Raw genomic sequence first — 21,721 nt, forward strand, 5'->3', positions numbered from 1 at the left:
CTCCTGACACCACCTTCATTAGAAGCTTCTCCTTCACTCCATCAGAACGCTTCAATATCTTTTCAAAGTGGCAGATCAGAAGGAACTCTGCGTCATTAGCTAGGAAAGGCCCCAAACTCTTATGCCTTTTTATCTTGTTCATGGGATTTGCTCCAAGTACCTGCCCAGTGTCAGCACCACGTGTCACTTCTCACAAAAATCAATTTTACAAAATTAGCCAATGAAATACAAACATTCATTAGCCAGTGGCACCTGCAACGGATCCATTTCAAAGAAAGTATTACCAGAAGTGGCTTGAGCAACAGAAATGCAAATGTTAACATTTCTTTTATGTTTTGGTTTTCCACTTTCAACTGCCTTTTATTTCCACGCAGGGGAACGTGAGGAGAAATGCCTAATAGAAGACATTCCAAGCGACACGATGGTGACAGGTAAGTAAAATGCACTCAGTTAAATGTTGAACTCCAGAGAATGTGCTCGGTTAAATGCTGAACTCCAGAAGTGGTTTCACAGAATTATGCCATCCTCTAAGTCCATGTTACTTGGCAGTGAACATAATGCTGCATGGTTTTCTCTTGATAGTTTATCAAGTTATTCAAACCTAACATAAAAATAGCCTTAAGAGTGAATGGTAAAATTCATAAAACAGGAAATATGGACACGGTTTCCTGGAATCCAAGCTTGATTTGTTTTTCCAGTTGTCAATGTTCCTTAGTAAAAGCATCTTGGATGCTGTTTCTCACTCTAATAGTGGTTGAACATTCAAAACGCATGTGAGGTCTTTAGACTGTGCAGCAAGGCAGGAGCACAAGTCGCACATCCTCTGTGCCCTGGCCTCCTGGTGTCTGCAGAGGCGTGGGGAGAAGGCATCGTGGTGGGCGTGCAAGTGCAGATCGGAGACTGTTTTCCAAGCAAACTGCTGGTAAAACCTGCTAACACCATGCTGACTTCCACACGTTTCCCACACTGACACCAAGCACAGCCCCACACAGCTGAGCTTCACCTGCCTTCTGAGAAAGAAACAAGTACCTGTGGTGTCAGAACTGTGTAGACAATCCAGAATGTGCTTAACATTCAGGCCAGAATCAACATCAAATTCCCTGGTTTTAATGCAAAACAAAACAAAACAGAAACAAAAACAAAACCAAAACAAAACAAAAGGACGGGCAGGAGGAGGAAGAGAATGTAGTGATATTCCTCATAAGTGCTGATTACATATTTCATATCCCATTCAATCTTACAATGAATACTGTTGAATTCTCTTTTCAATTTATCTTGGTCATTACCTTTAAGTGTGCTATTGCAAAAAGTAATGACCCATCCTGCAAAAGATTAAGTAAATGCATCAAGCATGGAGGCAGAGGAAGAGACAGAGCAATGTGAGATCAAGTTTTGGGATGAGTAGGATGGAAAAAATACCCAGGAGGAGAGCTGGGTGGTCTTAGAGCCCTCGCTGCTGCTCTGTCACTGTGGATGAAGCCAATTTGGGATGTTGAGTCTGTACGAGCCTGCCTGGACCCAAATCCCAGCTCTGTCACCTGAGAGCTGTGTGCCACTGGGCAAGTGACTTACCCTCTGTTTCATGTGCGAAATGCAATGATAAAAAACAAACAAACATCTATTTCCTTTGGTTGTGCTGATGATTAAGTTACTCTTTGTAAGGCTTTTAGAACCTAACCCAGCTCACAGAAAGTACTGTGTTTGCTCAACATGTTCTCTGAGCCCAGCAATCTCATCCCAGGGGAAGTTTGGCCCCTGAGGTAAATAGCCCTGGGTAGCTGGCTGTTTTCCTGGTAACATGTGAATTTTCCAGCCTGCAGTTGAAGGGGCAGAGGAAGAGGAAGGGGGACAGTGCTGTCCTGTCCACTTGCCTGTTGCCTCATGGCCCATCAGCTGGATAGGCTCACCCAGGACCCACTGGGACATCTCAAGGAGCTGCAGCCACCTGAGCCATGGAGGCATTGGCAGCAGGAAGGCAAGTGTGGCTAGAGAGTGTCCTGACAGCTATGTCAAGGCTGGGTCTCAGTGATGGCACCATGGTCCATCTAGAGTGGCTGGTGCCATCATGCCAGCTGCAGCAGGGAGGCACAGCCAGGGCTGCATGCTCCATGGAACTGGCAGGAGCCAGGGACAAGCAGGAGCCCCGCCCCTTCCGAGTTGGGGTGGGAGCTCTCTGCAGACTTAGGCATCCCTGTGCTCTCAGGCCGGGAGCAGATAGGGCCCCCCCTCTCCTGGGCACAGCTGCAGCCACTGAAGTCACAGCTGAAGACCCAGACCTCCGGCTCCACAGAGCAGGCGGGAGCCGCACCCAAGTCCCAGCTGCAGATCCAGGCCTCCTGCTCCATGGAGCAGGCAGGAGCCCCACCCCACTGGGCAGATGCAGCTGCCCAAATCATGGCTGCAGACCCAGGCATCCCTGTGCTCTTGTGGGAAGCCGGGAGCAGACAGAAGCCGCACTCTCCTGGGCACAGCTGCAGCCGCCCAAACCATGGCTTCGGATCCAGGCACCTCTGCACTCTTGCGGGCCCAGGAAGCCCCATCCCCGGCCTTCACAGGTTCGGAAGGGCCTGCTCCTGCTGCCTGGCTTCTCCCTACTGTCAACGTCCACTCTGATCTCAGAGTAAAGTCGGGGCGAGCCTGGGCACTGTCACAGCCTGGCCAGGTGTGCACATGCTCAGGGCAGTGCTGATACACCAGCCCCCTGCTGCCTCAGCTCCCTCCAGACTTTGAGCGCCGAGAATAGGAGGGAAGCCACGGGGGTGCTGAGGGTAGCTTGGCACTGGCCTACAGGCAGCCCTTGGCACCTACAGCCTGGGCACCATGAATGGCAGCAGCAGGCAGACAAGTTCCTGGGTGGAAGGGGGCAGGTCCCTGGTGAGGCCCCCACCTTCAGGCCAGGGAGGTCCTGAAGGCTAGGGGCTGGGCTGCCAGTCCTGCAGACCAGAGTGGGAACTTGTGGTGCCTTTACCCATGACTGCCGATGGACCAATCGGAGTGCACTTCCTCCCCTATAAGGCCCAAAAACCCAGAGCTGAGCAGACATCAGGGCAACCAGATGCAGAGGAGCTACCCACTCCAGGGCCTCCTCTCTGCTGAGAGCTGCAGAGATGACAGGATGGCCTGCCTGCCGAGAGGAGCTTTCCACCTCTATGGTCTCCTCTGTGCTAGGAGCTGAACACTTGTTGGGACACCCTGGCTGTGGAAAGGAGCTGCCCCTGCAGGTCTCCTCTGAGCTGTTGTATCACGCAATAAAGCTCGTCTTCCTCTTGCTCACCCTCCACTTGTCTGCATACCTCATTCTTCCTGATCACAGGACAAGAACTTGGGACCCGTTGAATCTGGCAAGGCTAAAAGAGCTGGTGTAACACAAACAGGGCTGAAACATGCCCCTTGCTTGCCATGCTGTGGGGGAAGAGAAGGAGAGAAGAGCTGCAGCCCCCAGGCCAGGGACAAGCAGGAGCCCCACCCCTTCTGAGTTGAACTCCCTCTTTGGGGCCCTGTGGTTCCTGGCATACTGCATTCTCCAGTGCCAGCTGTGGAAGCTGCTTGCAGTGTGCCTGGTCCAGCTGCAGCCTTGCAGAGAGCCAGTGCCCACACCAGCACCTGGAGCTGCCCACCCTGCTGCAGCTGCTGGCGTGCCTGATTGCACAGTGGCTGGACCCTATGCTCACTCACACGCCCCTCACTGCCCTGTGCCTGACTCGCTCTGGCCAGGCGTGGGATCCAGGCCAGTAGCGTCAGTTGAGTGCAGCATGCCAGGCTGAGTGAGTGGGCAGAACAAGTCCAGTGGGCCCAAGCAAAACTTGGGCAAGGGTGCTACCAGCCACAGAGGTTTCCAGCTAGAAATGTGACACCCCAAGGATCCTGTGACAGCGGTCCCATCTGGCTGGAAGCCCAGGGCCCATGGTGGCTGGCTCCCTCGCCCAAGTCAGGAGCCTCTGGAGTCCTCCTTCCCTCGGATGCTGCTGTCCACTCTTCCTCCTCAGTTCCTGCCAGGGCTCTTCCCTGACTCTGACTGCTCCTCCTCACCTGGTCTTCCCAAGCCTCTCTCCTCTCTGTTCTTCCCACTCTGCGGTCTCCTTAACCATCACCCTTGGGCAATTATTTAGGTTTAGAGCTCAGCTACTTAAAACTCACGGTTACGGAAAACTTTGAAAGTGCATCAGGGTCAGGCATGGTGGTCACACCTGTAATCCCAGCAGTTTGGGAGGCCGAGGCAGGTCATAACTTGAGGTCAGGGGTTAAAGACCAGCCTGACCAAGATGGTGAAACCCCGTCTCTACTCAAAATACAAAAAAAAAAAAAATTAGCCAGATGTAGTGGTGGGCACCTGTAGTCCTGGCTACTTGGGAGGCTGAGGCAGGAGAATCACTTGAACCCAGGAGGCAGAGGTTGTAGTGAGCCGAGATCGCATCACTGCACTCCAGCCTGAGTGACAGAACGAGACTCCGTCTCAAAAAAAAAAAAAAAAATCAAGCCTGAGTTTTAACTTTTCTTTAAAAGAGAACAGTACGACCTTAAAGTCCAAGAGTTACAGATTCTGGTCCTGGTAGCCATCCTGTGGGTCTGGTGCTTCTGCACCCACTGCCCTGCGGTGGAGGAGCCCACGCCTGCCCCACACCCTAGTGCCAAGGGAGCCTCTGCACTGGCGCTCTGGGGTGGCTGCTCACCTTTTCCTTGCCGGGGAGCACAGCCCACAGCTGTCCACAGTGCAGGAACTATATCTCCACAACTGTATCCAATCATCCTCGTTCTGCCATCTGGGTCCACTCAAAATAAATCCACATTTTTTTCACCTGAAAGTCCATCATAACTGAAGTCAGAGATTCCATTCGTCCCAGATTTCTCTTTCCAGGCTAACTCTCCTTAGTTGCCAAGTGAGTGGTTTCACTCCACTTTGTAACATGCATGCGTGAAAGCATCTCGTTTGGGCCAAGCTAAGAGCTGAGAGCTGGAGACTGTAGGGCAGGACAGGCGAGCTCCCTGGCCCTGCCCCTCCCCCTGCCCCTGGCTGCATTCAGCAAAGAAGCCGCAAAGCACGTAACCCAAGGAAGAAGAACTCACCACTGACCCAGGACAGCCAGCCCAGAGGAGGCCGAGGGAGCAGGCTGTGGAGACTGAGGCAGGAGGGTGGAAGGCTCTGGCAAAAGTGGGGGATGCGCATAAGACAACAGAGGATTATTACTCAGACATGGAAAAACCGAGGACAGAAAATGGGCAAATAGTACGAGGAGAGAAAAGCAAACCAAACTCATCAAAACCAATTAAACAACCACAAGTAAGTCATAGTCCAAATATGATGCCCTCAAAATGGGCCACAATTCCCACAGATTGAGTGGTTCGAAGCTGGCCGGGGGAAGAGTCGGGACTGGCCTTTTCCCTTGGCTGCTGTGGCCTACCAGCAGGCCGCTGGGACACAGGCCCTGTGCCAGGGGGACGGGGATGGGGACAAGAGGACACCTGGGTCCCCTTTCCAGTTTCATGTCGCTCATAAAAGTGGTCATTTTGCTCTGTGTCAGCAGGGACGCTTCTGGCTTGAAGGTGTATTAGGACTGAATGAGCTCTTTGAGGGCATGAACTCTTCTACTGACCTTTGTATCCCCCAAAGCCTATTGCGGTGCCTGGCACATGTGGAGTGAGTGCTTTTAATCAGAACTGAACAAATTGCAGGATGAACTGTGGTTCTAAGACTTCCAGGCACATTGAGATGAATTAGAAAGTCAGATTCTAATTACAAGCATGCAGCCAGATGTGGATGCATCTCACTTCTTGACTTGGCTGAAAAACAACACACAAAAGCCTTTCTGAAGTCCATTTCCATGATATCTAGGGTGTTTTAAGCTCTTGCTGTCGGTGCCATTTCCACGATATCCACGGCGTTCTAAGCTCTTGCTGTCGGTGCCATTTCCGTTATATCCACAGTGTTCTGAGCTCTCCCTGTCGGTGCCATTTCCATGATATCCACAGTGTTCTGAGCTCTCCGTCAGTATTCCCTAACAAAAAAAGGAATGAGACTTGTGCGGCACAACCTTTTCTTGGTGAAGCCACAGGCCTCCTCAATGCTCAGAAACAGACAGTTGCCCAGGACTTAATTTCAAGCTCTCTTGGCAACTGAAGATTGTGTTTTCACTTATGTTTATTCCACTCTTTTCCTTTTAAAGATCATCTCCCTCTCTCTCTTGTTCCTTTTCTTCCCATCTTCCTTTATATATTCAGCAAATATCTACTGCTCACCTATGAGTCATTGTTCTTGATTCTGTGGATTCAAACTGGAAAGAAACAAAATAATGGAATCTTGCCTTCAGGGTGTTTATGGTTTCATGGACAGAGAAAAACAATAACCTAGAAAATGAGCAAGTCATGAAACATCTCAGACAGGGGGACAGGAGGCTCCCAGCATGGATGGAGAAGAACTCAGTGGGATAGTAACCCTGAAGCTGTGATGCATGGGGATGGGGAGACTTGGAGTGTGAGGAAGAAGACATGAGGCTGGACTGGCTGGAGGATAGAAGGTGGGGCTGGAAGGTCAGCATCATGGCACCGTGATCAACAGTCACAGAGAGACTTTGAATTTGACTCTGAGTGAGAAAGCTTTTAGTATAATTCACACTTTAAATGCCACACAGCTGCAGAAGCAGAGATATCCAGGGAAGCTCCTCCCACCATCCAGGAAAGAGGAACTGGGCTTGGATCAAGGGAGCTACAGCAAGGGGAGTTATGGTCAGATACCAAATGCATTTGGAAGGCAGAACCTATAAGACATTCTGACAGAATGAAAATGGGGTTTACAAAGAGACAAGTAAAGAGGAATTTATAGAGATGGAGAAGACTGCAGACCATGGTTTGGGGGTCAGGGTGGGAGGGTGGGGGGTCAGGATTTTTTTTTTTTCTGGATGAATTAAATCTGAGATGCCTGTTGGCCATCTGTCACAATCCATATTGTGTTGCTATATCAGAATGCCACAGACTGTGTAATTTATAAAGAAAAGAAATACATTTCTCACAGTTCTGAAGGCTGGGAATTCCAATAGCAATGGGCATCTAAAGCACCTATTTGAAGGCATTGAGTACAACCAACACAGACAGGACTTAAAAGGCCATGATCTTTGGAGAGGGAAAAGACATGAGGTGAGCTCCACAATCATCCTGGTGTTTTCCACTCAGGAAAATTTCAAATTGTGTATTAGGGTAATACATCTCAAGAGATAGGGCTAAGGAAAGAGAGGTCAGAGTTCAGGACTGCCAAAGTGGCTGGGAAGTGAGGAGAGAAATCCAGAAAAGGAAGGAAACAAAAATAAGGAGCCTAATAATCTGGATAAAAATCTTCCTCAAATAACTGGCTGATACCTAAGTTACATAAAAGTAGAGAGAGACTCAAAACAGGCAAACAAAAACAACCAGGAGGAAACAGCAACTGCTAAAGAATCAAGCAGAGGTTTTGTCAGCCACATGGACCTGGGGGGAAAGGACCATGACCCAACAAGGTGGAGGGATCTCAGAAAACACCCTGGACCCGACGAGGGCTACACTCTGGGCATAAGATCGGGCCCTAGAAATAAGGACTACATCCCAGGAATGGGTTACATTCTAGGAATAAGGACAAAACTGGAATAGATCAGCCCTGTTTTCTAGCAGGAAATAACCCTCCTTGGAGGATGATAGCATTATTCTAACCCTCTACAATATACCCACCCCACCAAAAAACAAACAAACAAACAAACAAACAAACAAAAACCCTCTATGGTATACAGCATCCAATCCCAAATTATGAGACATGCTTTTAAAAAAAAAACTGGGCCAGGCGCGGTGGTTCACGCCTGTAATTCCAGCACTTTGGGAGGCCGAGGCGGGCGGATCACAAGGTCAGGAGATCGAGACCATCCTGGCAAACATGGTGAAACCCCGTCTTTACTAAAAATACAAAAAAATTAGCCAGGCGTGGTGGCGGGCACCTGTAGTCCCAGCTTCTCGGGAGGCTAAGGCAGGAGAATGGCGTGAACCCGGGAGGTGGTGGAGCTTGCAGTGAGCGGAGATCGCGCCACTGCACTCCACCTGGGTGACAGAGCAAGACTCCATCTCAAAAAAAAAAAAAAAAAAAAAAAACAAAAAAAACCGAATGACCTGAAGCCAAAATATCAAACAGGCAATAGAAAGAGAGACACAGATGATTCAGAGACAGACTTTAAAATTACCATTAATACGTTAAAGAAAATAGGGAAATTGATGAAGAAGATAGATGAAAAGATGGAGAATTTCAACAATTAGGATCTCTTTTTAAAAAACCAAGTGGACATTCTGGAACTGAAAAATACAATGTCTGAAGAACTCATTAAATAGAGTCAACAAAGGACCAGGAAAGATTAGTGAAGCGGATTAGATTAGTGAACTGGAAGAGATTTCAATAGAAAAAAGAATGAAAAGACCAGAAAGGAGTGTAAGATATGTGAGGAAGACAAATGGTCTAACATACATGCAATTGCAGCCCCAAAGAGAAAGGTGAGACAGAATGGAGAAAAGGCAATATTTAAAGACATGATGGCCAAAAATTTTTGCAAATTGATGGAAGACATCAACCCAGAGACTCAAGGAGCTCAGAGTACCCCAAATGAGGATAAGTATAAGGACAACCACACCTAGGTACATCATTGTCACACTACCAAAAGCCAAATACAAAGAGAAAAAAAATTAAAAATAACCAAAGGGAAAACCACAATCGTTTCAGGGCACAGTTTCTTCAATTTTAAAAACGATTTTGTTAACGTTTGAACAGAAGTTATGGCATCTTCAAAGATGCTGAACGGAAAGGGAAAAAACGACTTTGTGATAGATTTTGAAATCAGGAAGTGTGATGACTCCAACTTTGTTCTCTCTCAAGATTAATTTGGCTCTTTGTGGTCTTTTTTGGTTCCATATGAATTTTAGAATTGTTTTTCTATTTCTGTCCGTTGAAATTTTGATAGGGATTGCACTGATTTGATAGATTGCATTGGGTAGTATGGACATTTTAACAGTATGAAGTATTGCAATCCATGAACCCGAGATGGCTTTTCATTTGCGTCTTCTTTCATTAATGTTCTATAATTTTCATATACCAGTCTATCACATCCTTCATTAAGTCTATTCCTAAGTATTTTATACTTTTTGGTGCACTTGTAAATGGGACTGTTTTCCTAATTGTCTTTTCAAATAGTTCATTGTTAGTATATAGAAACGCATCTCATTTTCTGCATTGATTTTGTATCCTGCAACTTTACTGAATTTGTTTATTAGTTCTCACAGTTATTTTATTTATTTATTTATTTATTTATTTATTTGAGATGGAGTCTCGCTCTGGCACCCAGGCTGGAGTGCAGTGGCACCATCTCGGCTCACAGCAAGCTCCACCTCCTGGGTTCACGCCATTCTCCTGCCTCAGCCTCCTGAGTAGCTGGAACTACAGGCACCAACCACCATGCCCAACTAATTTTTTGTATTTTTTTTTAGTAGAGGCGGGGTTTCACTGTGTTAGGCAGGATGGTCTCGATCTCCTGACCTCATGATCTGCCTGCTTCGGCCTCCCAAAGTGCTGGGATTACAGGTGTGAGCCACCACACCCGGCCAGTTCTCACAGTTTTTTATGTAGTCTTTAGGGTTTTCTATGTATAGGATCATGTCATCTGCAAACAGAGACAATATTATTTTCCTTTCCTATTTGGATATCTTTTCTTTTTCTTGCTTAAATGCTCTTGCTAGGACTTTCAGTACTATGTTGAATAAAAGTGATAAAAGCAGGTATCCTTGCCTTTTTCCTGATCATAAAGGAAAAGCTTTTGTTTTCCCCATTGAGTATGATGTTAGCTGTTGACTTTTCATATAATGTCTTTATTATGCTGAGGTACTTTCCTACTATTTCTAGTTTGTTGATAACTTTTATCATTAAAGGATGCTGAATTGCATTAAATGCTGCTTCTGTATCTGTTGAGATAATCATGTGATTTTTATCTTTTATTCCGTTAATACAATGTACCATATTAAGTGATTTCTGTGTGCTGAACCATCTTTGCACCCCAGGGATAAACCCTACTTGGTTATGGTGTATGATATGATCCTTTTAAAATGCCTTTGATTTGGCTCACCAGTATTTTGTTGAGGACTTTTACATCTATATTCATCAAGAATACTGGCCTATAGTTTTCTTTTCTTGTAGTGTCTTTGTCTAGCTTTGGTATCAGGGTAGTGCTGGTCTCATAAAATGAGTTTGGAATGGTTCCCTCCTCTTCAACTTTTGAAAAGAATCTGAGGATTGGTGTTGATTCTTCCTTAAATGTTGGTTGAATTTGCCAGTGAAGCCACCTGGTCCTGGGCTTTTCTTTATTGGAAGGTGCTGGATTATGAACTCAATCTCCGTATTAGTTAAGGAGCTATTCAGACTTTCTGTTTCTTCATGATTCAGTCTGGATAGGTTGTGTGATTTTAGGAGTTTATCTTTTCTTTTAGGTTATTCAGTTTGTTGGCATATGATTATTCATACTAGTCTCATGATCTTTTTTTTATATATGGCATCAGTTTTAATGTCTACTCTTTCACTCTGGTTTTATTTGAATTGTCTCTTTTTTTTCTTAATCTAGACTCAATTTCAAAATACACTACAAAGCAACAGTAATCAAAACACTATGGGCCGGGCGTGGTGTCTCACGCCTGTAATACCAGCATTTCCAGCATTTTGGGAGGTTGAGGCGGGGAGATCACTTGAGGTCAGGAGTTCAAGACCAGCCGGCCAACACGGTGAAACCCCTTTTCTATTAAAAATACAAAAATTAGCTGAGCATGGATGCCTGTAGTCCCAGCTACTGGGGAAGCTGAGGCAGGAGAGTCACTTGAACCCAGGAGGTGGAGGTTGCAGTGAGCCGAGATCACACCACTGCACTTCAGCCTGGGCGACAGAGTGAGACTCTGTCTCAGAAAAACAAAAAACAAACAACAACAAAAAAAACCCCAGTATAATATTAGTGTGAAGACAGACCAATGGAACAGAATAAAGAGCCCAGAAATAAATCCACACATATATGGTCAACTGATCTTTGACAAAGGTGACAAGAATAGAGTGGAGAAAGGAGTCTCTTTAATAAATGGTGCTGGGAAGACTGGATATCCATATGCAAGATAATGAAATCGGACCTTTATTTTACACCATACACAAAAATAAACCAAAAATAGATTAAAGACCTAAATGTAATACCTGAAACTGTTAAACTCCTACGAAAAACCATGAGGGGGCCGGATGCGGTGGCTCACGCCTGTAATCCCAGCACTTTGGGAGGCCGAGACGGGCGGATCACGAGGTCAGGAGATCGAGACCATCCTGGCTAACACAGTGAAACCCCGTCTCTACTAAAAAATACAAAAAAAACTAGCCGGGCGAGGTGGCGGGCGCCTGTAGTCCCAGCTACTCGGGAGGCTGAGGCAGGAGAATGGCGTGAACCCGGGAGGCAGAGCTTGCAGTGAGCGGAGATCCTGCCACTGCACTCCAGCCTGGGTGACAGAGCGAGACTCTGTCTCAAAAAAAAAAAAAAAAAAAAAGAAAAACCATGAGCGAAAAGTTTCATGACATTGGTCTTGGCAATAATTTCATGGATATAATGCCAAAAGCACAGGCAACAAAAGCAAAAACTGACAAATGAGACTACATCAGACTCAAAAGCTTCTGCATGGTAAAGGAAACAAAATGGTAAAAAGGTAACCCATGCGATAGGAGAAAATATTCGCAAACCATATGTCTACCTGACAAGGGGCTACGCTCTAAAATATACAAGGAATGCCACAACTCAATAACAAAAACTGAATAAACCAATTTGAAAGTGGGCTAAGGACTTAAATAGACATTTCTCTAAAGAAGATATTCAGATGACCAGCATATGAAAAAATGCTGAATGCCATGAGGGGAATGCAAATCAAAACCGCAATGAAATATCACCTCATATCTGTCAGGATGGCTATTGCTTTTTTAAAAAACCAAGTATTGGTGAGAACGTGGAGACACTGGAACACTTGTGCACTGCCGGTGGGAAGGCAAAGTGGGTGCAGCTGCTGTGGAAAACAGAATGGAGGTTCCTCAAAACACTAAAACTGGCCGGGTGCAGTGGCTCATGCCTGTAATCCCAGCACTTTGGGAAGCCAAGGCGGGTGGATCATGAAGTCAGGAGTTCAAGACCAGCCTGGCCAAGATGGTGAAACCCTCTCTATTAAAAAATACAAAAGTTAGCCGGGCATGCTGGTGGGAGGCTGAGGCAGAGAATTGCTTGAACCCGGGAGGCTGAGGTTGCAGTAAGCTAAGATTGCGCCACTGCACTCCAGCCTGGGCAACACAGCGAGACTCCGTCTCAAAAAACAAAGAAACAAACAAACAAAAAAACCCACTAAAACTAAAACTAGAACCTCATATGATCTAGCAACCCCACTTCTGGGTATTTACCCAAAATAATTTAAATCAAGATGTGAAAGAGGTACTAGCACCCCATGTTCATAACAGCACTCTTTACAATAGTCAAAATGTAGAAACAACCTATATGTCTATGATGGACAAATGAGTAAAGAACATACGGTATATTCATACAATGGAATATTATTTAGCCTTAAGAAATAAGGAAATTGTGCAATCTTAAGCAACATGGATGAACCTTGAGGATACTATGCTAAGTAAAATAAGCCAGTCACAGAAGGACAAACACTGCAAGATTCCACTTACACATGGTACCTAAAACAATGAAATTTGTAGAATCAAAGAATGAAATGGTAGTTGTCATGGGCTGGGGGGAGGGAGAAATGAGGAATTACTAATTAATGAGTGTAAAGTTCCAGTTAAGCAAGATAAATAAGTTCTAGGGATCTGTTACACAACATTGAACCTACAGTCAACAATACTGTAATGTACACTTGAAATTTTGTTAAGAGGGTAGATCTCGTGTTGTGTTCTGGTCATAATAAACCTAATAAAGTTTAAAAAATAAAGGAAAAAATACAAAGCTAGACTTCTAGATTTCTGTACTCAGTGAAAATATCCTTCAAAAGTGAAAATGAAATAAAAATGTTTTCACACAACCAAAAGCTCAGAGATTGTTTCACTATCAGACCTGTACTACACGAAATACGGAAGGGAGCTCTTCAAGTCGAAGGGAAATGAAAGTATACATATATTGACTTGTGAAGTTTATAACACATGTAGCAGTAAAATATATGACAACAATAGCACAAAGGAGGAAAGCAGGTAAATGGAGTTAAACAGCTGAAAGATTCTCGCAATGTTCAGCAAGTAGTAAATACCCTAATTTAAGGAAGAAGGCAGCGCAACAAGGATGCATATTATTACCAAGGTAATCAATAAAAGAATACTGTATTAAAAGAATGCATAACTAATATGCTAATAGAGAAAAATGAAAAAAAAAAACTGGATTAATCCAAAGAACGGCAAGAAAGGAATAAAGGAACAAGGAACAAATAAAACAAATGAAAAACAAATAGCAATATGGTAGACTTAAACCTAAATATATTTTACATTATATTAAGTGTAAATGGGCAAAACACTCGAATTAAAAGACCAAGATTGTCAGACTAGACTAAAAAAACAAAAAATAAAAAAACTACATGCTGTTTCCAAAAGAAAACTTTAAATATCAGAAAGTCTGAAAGTAAAAGAATAGAAAAAGACATACCACACAAATAAGAACAAAAAGATAGTGTAGACTTTAAGAACATAAATATTACTGGAGTTACAGGGGTACACAAATCACCAATGTTGGTTTTAATAACAGAAAGAGGTTTAGGGGGTGTTTCCTACTCAGCTGTTATGAATTTTATTTAAAAGAATGTTGAGGCCAGGTGCAGTGGCTCACGCCTATAATCCCAGCATTTTGGGACGCCCAGGCAGATGGATCACCTGAGGTCAGGAGTTTGAGACCAGCCTGGCCAACATGGTGAAACTTCCATCTCTACTAAAAATGCAAAAATTAGCCAGGCATGGTGGCGGACGACTGTAATCCCAGCTACTTGGGAGGCTGAGGTGGGAGAACTGCTTGAACCCAGGAGGTAGAGGCTGCAGTGAGCCGAGATGGTGCCACTGCACTCCAGCCTGAGTGACAGAGCAAGACTCTGTCAGAGAGAGAGAGAGAGAGAGAGAGAGAGAGAGAGAGAGTTAGTCCAAGAGAGATGACCGTAGAGCCAGTCATCAAAATCTACCTAAAAGTTTGTTTTTTCTCATTAGGACTAAAAATAGTCTGCAAGGGACTGGTATTCCATCTTGCCCAAGTGGAGGTAGCTGAGAGCACTGTAGAATGGAAAACAGACTTTGTAGACAAAAACACAAGCCATGACATCCACCTTAATGCCTAACGGCCGGGTGACTGTGAGTTTGTTTCCTTCTCTGTAAACTGAAGAAAACATGAGCCTTGGAGCAGCAGAGCACTTGGCACACCCTTGACATGTTGCAGGTGCTCCGTCGGTGTGGGTTCCCACCCTCTCTTCACCTTGGCCTCTGGGTAGGCTAAAACTACTAGAGACACAGGTGCGGCTCTGGCTCTGGCTCAAAGCTCTCTCTGAAAGAAAGAGAAGCTGCTCCAGAAGCAGACAAAGGCCTGCATTCCCCAACTGGACACTGAGAGGGGGATGATATGGGGCTTGCGCACCTGCCAACAGTGCCAGCTGACAAACCTGGGGTAAGAAATCCTTGCCCTGTAAACTTATTTAGAAATTCCTAAGCCAAATATATTCTGTATTTTTTATCTTGTTTCTCTTAGTCCTTCTTATTAATGTCCCTTAACAATAAATTCAATTGTCTTGAATTTAAAAAAAAAACAGATAAAGCAACTTTGATGGTAAGTTTGAGGGGTAGAGATGAGAAGAATAGGGAGGGAAGACGCTGGTGGTGGGTAACTGTGTACGTTCTTCCCACCTGCCTAGTGAGTTTCAGTTTTTTTGTTTTTTTATTATTTTGAGACGGAGTCTCCCTCTGTCACCCAGGCTGGAGTGCAGTGGCGCAATCTTTGCTCACTGCAGCCTCCACCTCCCAGGTTCAAGCGATTCTTCTGCCTCAGCCTCCCTAGTAGCTGGGATTACAGGCACGTGCTACCACGCCCAGCTAATTTTTGTATTTTTTGAGAGACAGGTTTCATCATGTTAGCCAGGCTGGTCTCAAACTCCCGACCTCAGGTGATCTGCCCACCTTGGCCTCCCAAAGTGTTGGGATTACAGGCATGAGCCACCGTGTCTGGCCAAGTTTTAGTTTTAAAGCCCTTAAAGCCACTTGCTTTCCAGTCCTTGATGCACTTGAAGAAAAAAAAGAAAAAAGAAAAAGCATTAGTCCCTTATAAAAAGCAGGGACTGTTAAAAAGGGAGAAGCACCATGAAGCATAGTGATCATAATGCAGCAGACTGTTCATAAAATGTTTAGAATTCACAACTAATAAGCAAAAACATCTGCTCCCGGATGCGCCCTTTCAAAGGGTCCCCTGATCTATCTCAAGCATTCTGCAAAATACCCATAGTTTTATTTTTCAAAGTACAAGTTTTAGAGACTAGAAGGGAACAGGAGGGCAAGTTAAATGGGTGTCATCATTCATCATCCCACCAGGGCAAACAGACCCCACTCTTGTCTTCATGGGAGACCTCACTGCCTCTCTGGACTGTCTTGGGTTGGGTGTTCTACAAAGCAGACCCTGAGCCAAGGATTCAAGTGCAAGTGATTTGCTAAGGAAATGCTCCCAGAAGAAGGGAGGGGAAGAAGCCAAGCAAGGGCATTATTTCAAGTTAACCCCAGACTCATCCTAAGCCCTGGAGGAGCCCAGAAGCATGAGATAACTACAGATCCAGCAATTCTGGATCCACACCCAGAAGAACTAAAAGTCGGGACTGAGATACTTGTATATCAATGCTCACAGCAGCCAAAAAGTGTGCATCAATAAATGCATGGATAAACAAATGTGGTCCATCCATACAATGGAATATCATTCAGCCATAAAACGAAGGAAATTCTGTTACATGCCACAACACAGATGAACCTTGGAAATATTATGGTAAGTGAAATAAGCCAGACACAAAAAGAGAAATACTGTGTGATACTATGTGTAAGGCACCTAGAGGAGTCAAATCCATAGACGGAGACTCTCAGGAGTCAGGGGGATGGGAGTTATTGCTTAAGTGGGTAGACTTTCTGCTCGGGAATATGAAAACATTCTGGAAATGGATGGTAGTGATGGTTACACAGCAATATGGCTATACTTAATGTCACCGAATTGTATACTTAAAATGGTTAAAATGGTAAATTTTCTGTTATGTATATTTTACCACACTTTTTAAAAACATTTTTTAAAAATCTGGACAAGGGCCAGGTGTAGTGGCTCACGCCTGTAATCCCGGCACTTTGGGTGGCCGAGGCACACAAATCACGAGGTCAGGAGATCAAGACCATCCTGGTTAACATGGTGAAACCCTGTCTCTAAAAATACAAAGTTAGCCGGGCGTGGTGGTGGGCGCCTGTAGTCCCAGCTACTCAGGAGGCTGAGGCAGGAGAATGGCGTGAACCCGGGAGGTGGAGCTTGCAGTGAGCCGAGATGGCGCCACTGCACTCCAGCCTGGGCGACAGAACGAGACTCCGTCTCAAAAAAAATAAATAAGAATAAAAAAATAAAATCTGGATAAGATATACCACAGCTTGTTCCACCTCCGGGCAAAGGAGCTGGGCATTTGTATTTGCATCCCATTTGTTGGCACTGGCTCAGGCTGGGGAGGCCAGACCTCAGCTCAGGCTCTCCCTGTCCTCTGTGCAGGGTATGGCTCCAGCACGCAAGGCCTCGTCTAAGGCCACAAGCTGCAGTTAAGCACGCCAAAGCCAGGGGTGGCTAAGAGAGCAGGAAGGGACCTTAAGGGCCAAGGGGGCATCAGCAGTGCCCACTACAGCCCTGTGGGCCCGAGTCATGGCAGCTGTCTTCTCTGTGGCCAAGGACAAGTGCTCTCACCTTGGGAGTGTTGCTGATACCTGGCCTTGCAAATACTCCTGGTGTCTAAAGATGCTGACTTGGGTAAAGTATCAGCCCTTTCAATTGTTTCTCTTTGGTGATGAAAAATGACACACATCTAAGAATAAATATAAGGTAAATGTGCACAATGTCTACATTGAAAACAACAAACCAGTCACAGAGGGCTATCCTGTATTTTTCTGGATAGAAAAATGGGTAGGAGATTAAGATGCTTCACACGAGAGGAGACGAGACCTGAATGGCCAGGAAGTGGATGAGAAGGTGCTTGAGTTAACTGTCAGGAAAAACGTAAAGCAAAGCCCACTGGGATGTGACTACACACTCACCAAATGCCAAAATGAACAAGACAGAAAATAACAAGCATACAAGCAGATGTGGAACTCCCACACACAGTGGGTCATGAACAGGCCCCACCATTTTTATATCTACTGAAGTTGAACATGGGCACATCCCATGACCAGGTAAACACAGGAAATGTACAACACAAACGCAGTGGTTCACAAGACATGCACAAGAATCTTTACGGCAGCACGATGTGAAATAGCCAAAAACTGGACACTGCCTACATGCCCACCAAAAGGCAAATGTATAAGAATAGTTGTGTATTCAAAAATACAATCTTAAACAGCAAACAGTGATCTACATGGGCATACAGCAACACAGACGGCACTCACAAAGTGTCGATTAAAAGAAGCCAGACAGAGCATATATTTTTATGTAAAGCACAGAAACAGACAAAAATAATCTGTCTTTAGAAGTCAGCGTAGTGGCTCCCTTCGTGGGGGTGGTGATAGGTGGCATGGCAACTTCCAGGATGCTGATGATGTCTGGACCAGGGCGATTCCGTCTGTGAGAATGTGCTGAGCTGTACTCTGATGATCTTTTTGTCAAAAACATGCTTCTTCTACTGAGACTCTTTGAAACATTATAGGGAAACAGAAGATCCTCCTGGGAAACGGGGACATTCTAGAAGATATCACCATGTTCATAGCTACTCTCGAAAGCAACTACTTTCTATGCCCAGGTCTCCACCTCATAAACTAAATCAGAGCACGTGGGGCAGAAGCTGAGCATCAGCAGCATGTAAAGGTCCCCAGATGACACCAACATGCAGTCAACTTTAGGACCCACTGGACGATCTTTCCTACCACTTGACAGTGGGAATTTACAGATCCCGTCCCCCAGCCTGAAGTCTCCCCTCACTCTTGGAGTCTCAGTCTAAGTGTCACTTACCCTCCTCGAGGTTCCTGTTACCCTCAGAATAGGAGCAGGCAGTATGATCAATGAGAGAAAAGGGCCAGGTCCTAGAGGCCTGAGGAGCTCTTTAGTGAATCTGGATTTCATTCTAAGAGCAATAAGGAGGGATTGAAGAAATTAAGGAAACATCATCCCTCTTCTGTCACTTATACCCCATTCTGCCTCAGTTAGACATGAATTAATTGTAGTTAGCACATTTTGAGTGATGACCATGGGCAGGCAGTGTTCTCAGAAAATGCACTGATTAATCTCCATGACCACCCCGACATAGGGCCTGCTACTATCCTTGTCTTACTTCTGAGAGGTTTTGTAAAGTCACCCAAGATCACACAGCTTGGGAGTGGTGGAGCCAGAGCCAGGGTCAACCAGATAATTCTGCCTTTAACCGCCATGTGCAGGGCCTCCCATTGCCTCATCCTTTCCTCAAACACAGAATGACCCTCAGTGTCTGCCAAGCTCCATACTCAGCACTGGGAAGATAATGTTGGGTCTCTCTTCAGCTCTCTGAATATACCTGAATTTAGCTTACAGAAGAGTATTTAAAACAGAAAGACAGTCACAAAATATTACGTGGAAAAATCAAGCTACATATAGTATATGCCGTATAATCTCATTTTTTATAAAATATAAAAATGTACTTACAGGAAAAAGGCTAAAAGGATAATATGAAATACCAAAACTTCTAAAGGAGATTTTACTTTCTAAACTCCTTATAATGAATGTTTTATTTTTCTAATACCAACCCAAATGACCCACAGTGCCAGCCTCAAGGACTCATCATCTGGAGCCAACGGGGCAGCCACGCCAGGGATCACAAGGAAAGGCTGGCCACCTTATCAAGCATAGGCACAGGGTACCAGGGAGGCCAGGAGAGGTGCAGCCTGGTGGACAGCATCTGTGTCCCTGAGGCAGCTCCCCTCCCACAGGATCTAGATGGTCCTGGCACCCAGTAGGCACCCAGTGTTTACTGAACACCCAAGAGGAGTAAGGCCTCTACCTGCAGGCTCTGCAAGAACCACACGTGGAGTTGGTTTACAGCACACACGCACACCCCACATCCAAGTCTATAGGGAGTAGTGGTGGTGTTTTTGGTGGACAATGCCTGGAATGTGGGACTCGGCCCTGCTAAAGTTTAATCTTGGAGCTGCCACTTATTATCTGAATTTTAGATAAGTCATCTCAGCCTCTTCAGGCCTCAGGCCCCTCCTCTGCAAAACTGGGTATTGTTAGACCTACTTTACAGGGTTGTGGGGTTAAATGGGAGTGTCGCTAGAAAAACTGTGAGTTAAAAGCCTAATAATAATGTAAAGAATTATGTATCAAGTACTTACATGGAACCTAATTTGTAAGGTGCCAATCTGTGTTAAATAGCACAAAAATATTAACCCACATATTCTTCATACCCTAAGAGAGATGCCATTATCCTTGCTTTACTGGTGGGGAAACACTGAGCAGCTCGGTGTCTTGTCCAAGACGGCAGTTAGTAAGCTCCATCGCAGTTCCTAGCAGTGAACCCTGCAGGCTCTCTCGCAGCGCAGTAAGAAACATGACACAGTATCTCATCTGTACAGACACATCCTGTCACACGATTATCTCATCTACACTGCACAGAGTGCTCTCCCAGGCTTACTCTGTCCAGGAGCAATGATTCTCTTCTGCCATCTGGTGGCAGCCATGGGGCATGACACCTGAGGGGGCATGTGCTTAGGGCTGGAGGATCTTGGCAAAATCAAGCAGAAATTCTCCTCCTCCATTCTGGTAACTCAAAGCAGTATGCCAGGAATACTGGCATTTTAATGGGGGGAGGGGGCAACTGGCACTCATTCAAAATCATTTGCTGAGCATGTACTGTAGGATATACTTCCATTCATTCCACAAAGATGTACTGAGCCCCTACTAAGGTGACCCAAACACCACCCTAGGCTTACTGTCAGGCTCTAGACAGCCAAAGAAACAGGAATAAAATACATCTGCCCTCTAGTACCTTACGGAATACAGACAAGGGGGGCACCAGAACATGTGGGTATGCTGACAAGATTAGCTCCATATGGGCAAGTGGGGGCAGCAACAAGAGCAAAGTCCTAGAAAATAAGAGGGGGTGGCCACTGACAGAATAGGGAACCCCCACCCACCCCAACAAGAGGGAGTCAGAAAGGGTAAATGTGGTGGGGTTAGGACATTTGGTGGTGAAAAGATGGTGTCTTATTCTGTTTTCTGCTGCTCTGACAGAATACCACAGACGTGGCAATTTATAGTTTATTTGGTTGACAGTTCTGGAGGCTGGAGAGTCCAAGAGCATGACACCAGCATCTGACAAGGGTCAGCCCATGGTGGAAAGTCAAGTCAGTGCATGAGACAGAGAGAAGTAGGTCAAACGTATCCTTTTTATGAGAACCCCACTCCCACAATGGCTTTAATCCCTTCATGAGAGTGGAGGCTTCATGACCCAATCACTTCTTGAAGACTCCACCCCAAATATTGGTAAAATGGCAATTAAATAGCAACACGTGCTCCAGGGGAGCCAATCAAGCAACAGCAGGTGGAGACTCTTACCATTTCCATAAGACGCAGGGTAACCATCTGAGAAGTGGGAGTGGGGGCAGGAAGGTACTGGAAGAGGCTAAGGAGAAAAGACACACATGAACCAGTTGTTTTAGAGAATAGTGAGCACACATAACCATGATTTTTAGGTGGTAATACATTTGGAAAGTGACTTGGAAAGCCTGGCTGTGTGCTTTTCTCCAGGAACATTCAGCTGCTTCAGCAAAGGTGCCTAATCACCTTTAGGGCTTTGTTGCCTGTGTTGTTGAATGCTTCAAATGCACTTTAAAAGAAATGTGTATTCTACTGTGCAGGAGAATGTTCTATAAATGGCAAGTAGGTCCTGTTGGTCGATGATGCTGATCAGTTCTTCTACATCCTTGCTGATTTTCTGTCTAGTTCTATCAAGCACCAAGAGAGGAGTACAGAAGTACCAACTATAAACAGGGACGTGTCTACTTCTCCTTTCAGTTGTCAGTTTTACTCCATACGTTTTGAAGCTCTCTTGTTTGGTGCATTTAGGGTGATTATGTCTTGGTGAATTGATGTCTTTCTTATTGTGTAACGTCTCCCTTTATTCCTGGTAATTGTCTTTGCTCTGAAGTGTACTTTTTTCCCCCCCGCTAAGGTAAGGCCTCACTCTGTTGCCCAGGCTGGAGTACAGTGGTTCAATAATAGCTTACTGTTAACCTTGAACTCCTAGGCTCAAGGACTCGACCCACCTCAGCCTCCTGAGTAGCTAGAACTACTGGTGCATGCCACCACACCTGGCCAACTTTTAATTTTTTTTGTAGAGACAGGGTTTTGCTACGTTGCCCAGGCTGGTCTTAAACCCCTAGCCTCAAGTAATGCTCCTGCCTCAGCCTCACAAAGCACTGAGATTATAGGTATGAGCCACCACACCCAGCCCTCTGAAG

The 21,721-nt window shown here is 45.4% G+C and overlaps 2 protein-coding genes across 2 annotated transcripts in view; one reads left to right on the forward strand and one right to left on the reverse strand.

The window, feature by feature from the left end:
• The window catches only part of RNF212 (ring finger protein 212), a 144,661-nt gene that overhangs the window by 50,140 nt on the left and 72,800 nt on the right, over positions 1–21,721 (forward strand). The window lies entirely within an intron of this gene.
• LOC126954836 (uncharacterized) lies at positions 522–2,657 on the reverse strand. Its single transcript, XM_050790747.1, has one exon. It carries the CDS (start codon positions 2,538–2,540, stop codon positions 2,064–2,066), a length of 477 nt encoding a protein of 158 aa, XP_050646704.1. The 5' UTR covers positions 2,541–2,657; the 3' UTR covers positions 522–2,063.

The sequence above is a fragment of the Macaca thibetana genome, chromosome 5, assembly GCF_024542745.1.
Source record: "Macaca thibetana thibetana isolate TM-01 chromosome 5, ASM2454274v1, whole genome shotgun sequence".
Lineage (NCBI taxonomy): Eukaryota > Metazoa > Chordata > Mammalia > Primates > Cercopithecidae > Macaca > Macaca thibetana.

Coding starts and splice junctions, on each gene's coding strand:
- LOC126954836 (XM_050790747.1), bottom strand. CDS start 2,540: ATGGGGCTTCCTGGGCCCGCAAGAGTGCAGAGGTGCCTGGATCCGAAG.